The sequence below is a fragment of the Cajanus cajan genome, chromosome 9 (genome assembly GCF_000230855.2).
Source record: "Cajanus cajan strain Asha chromosome 9, NIPB_CcT2T_4, whole genome shotgun sequence".
NCBI lineage: Eukaryota > Viridiplantae > Streptophyta > Magnoliopsida > Fabales > Fabaceae > Cajanus > Cajanus cajan.
In genome coordinates this window covers 12,783,630-12,785,195 of record NC_138525.1, presented here as the reverse complement: position 1 = coordinate 12,785,195, position 1,566 = coordinate 12,783,630, and the positions used below count along the sequence as shown (strand labels likewise).

Sequence of the window (1,566 nt, the reverse complement as noted above, 5' to 3'; positions counted from 1 at the left end):
GTTCACCCCGCTCAACGTCCCCAGGAGGCACATACTGCATGACGTCAACAGTGCATCACTTTTCGAGTTTTTGGTAGCGACTGACCGTCAGTTGGGACCCTACAAAACCGACTGGTGTGAATTTCATCGGACCCATGGACACACTACAGAGAATTGCTTCGTTCTCAGTAGGCAGATTGAGCGCCTTATCAAGGAGGGCCGTTTGAAAAAATTCATTGCGGGAAAGAAGGATGAGGGGTCGTCCGACAGGCGACGTGGACATGAAGGAGAAGACACGAGAGGAGGAAGGCGTAAAGGGAGATCTCCCCCGAGAGATTTTCCAGAAAAAAAGTACAGAGACTCACCAGCAAGCCGTCCATGGAGACTTCAACACCATAGCGGGGGATTTGCTGGAGGAGGTCCGACATCAGCAGCACGAAAAAGATACTCTCGCTCCGTGTTGTCGGTCTCGGATTGGGTGAGACCCTCTCGGTCAGCCATCACATTCTCGGACGCCGGCTTCGAAGGGGGTGTCTCCCCATGAGGATGACCCGATATTCATTTCCGCAATCGTCATGGGGTATAATGTAAAACGTGTGTTGGTAGACCAATGCAGCTCGGCAGACATTATGTTTTGGGACGCCTTTGTCGGGATGAAAATTCTGACTGATTGCCTTATGCCATATGCAGGTACGCTGGTTGGTTTTGCAGGTGATCAGGTAATGGCCAGGGGATACGCCGACTTGGAGACAACTTTCAGCCAGGGAGACCACATGAAGACTATCACTGTCCGATACCTGGTGGTGAACGCTCAGTCGTCCTACAGTATACTAGTCGGCCGACCTACACTGAATAAGTTGGGAGCAGTCGTCTCCACACCCCACTTGAAGCTGAAGTATCCTTTGCCCAGCGGAAAGGTTGGGGTCCTCTGTGTCGATCAAGAAGTCGCGAGGAAATGCTACAAGGACAGTTTGAGGGCGAGGAGACACCTATATGTAACGCAGGTTGATCGGGGTGTTCAGTCAATCGAGTTAGATCCTAGGATGATTCACTTCGATTCCCGACCAGCCCCAGCGGAGGATGTGAAGGAAGTTATCTTAGCCGAGGGAAAAATGATCAAGATTGGTGTGTCTTTGGCTAAAGAAGACGAGGAAGGGTTGCTGACTGTGTTGAAGAGCAATGTATCGGCCTTTGCGTGGAGTGCCGGTGACATGCCAGGTATTGATCCCGACTTCCTATGTCACCGTCTCATGGTCGACCCCAAGGCGAAACCGGTGATTCAAAAAAGATGAAAGTTTGGAGAGGATAAGAAGAAAGTCATAGCTGAGGAGACAAAGAAGTTGTTGGTGGCTGGTCACATTCGGGAAATCCAATACCCGACGTGGCTAGCGAACGTGGTAATGGTATGAAAGAGCAATGGAAACTGGAGGATGTGCACGGACTTCACCGACTTAAACAAAGCTTGCCCAAAAGATTCGTACCCACTTCCCAACATAGATTGTCTAGTCGACAATGCATCAAGATACGAATTATAGAGCTTCATGGATGCATACTCGAGGTACAATCAGATCAGGATGCTCCATGTCG

The 1,566-nt window shown here is 50.2% G+C and overlaps 1 protein-coding gene across 1 annotated transcript; it reads left to right on the top strand.

The window, feature by feature from the left end:
• Nucleotides 1-554: 554 nt before the first annotated feature.
• Nucleotides 555-1,271, top strand: LOC145951944 (uncharacterized). The gene has a single exon (XM_083064142.1). The coding sequence runs from the start codon at nucleotides 555-557 to the stop codon at nucleotides 1,269-1,271; it is 717 nt and encodes a 238-aa protein (XP_082920268.1).
• The last annotated feature ends 295 nt before the right edge of the window (nucleotides 1,272-1,566 follow it).

Bases quoted from the DNA above. Each gene is read 5' to 3' on its own strand.
- LOC145951944 (XM_083064142.1), top strand. From the start codon at position 555: ATGGGGTATAATGTAAAACGTGTGTTGGTAGACCAATGCAGCTCGGCA.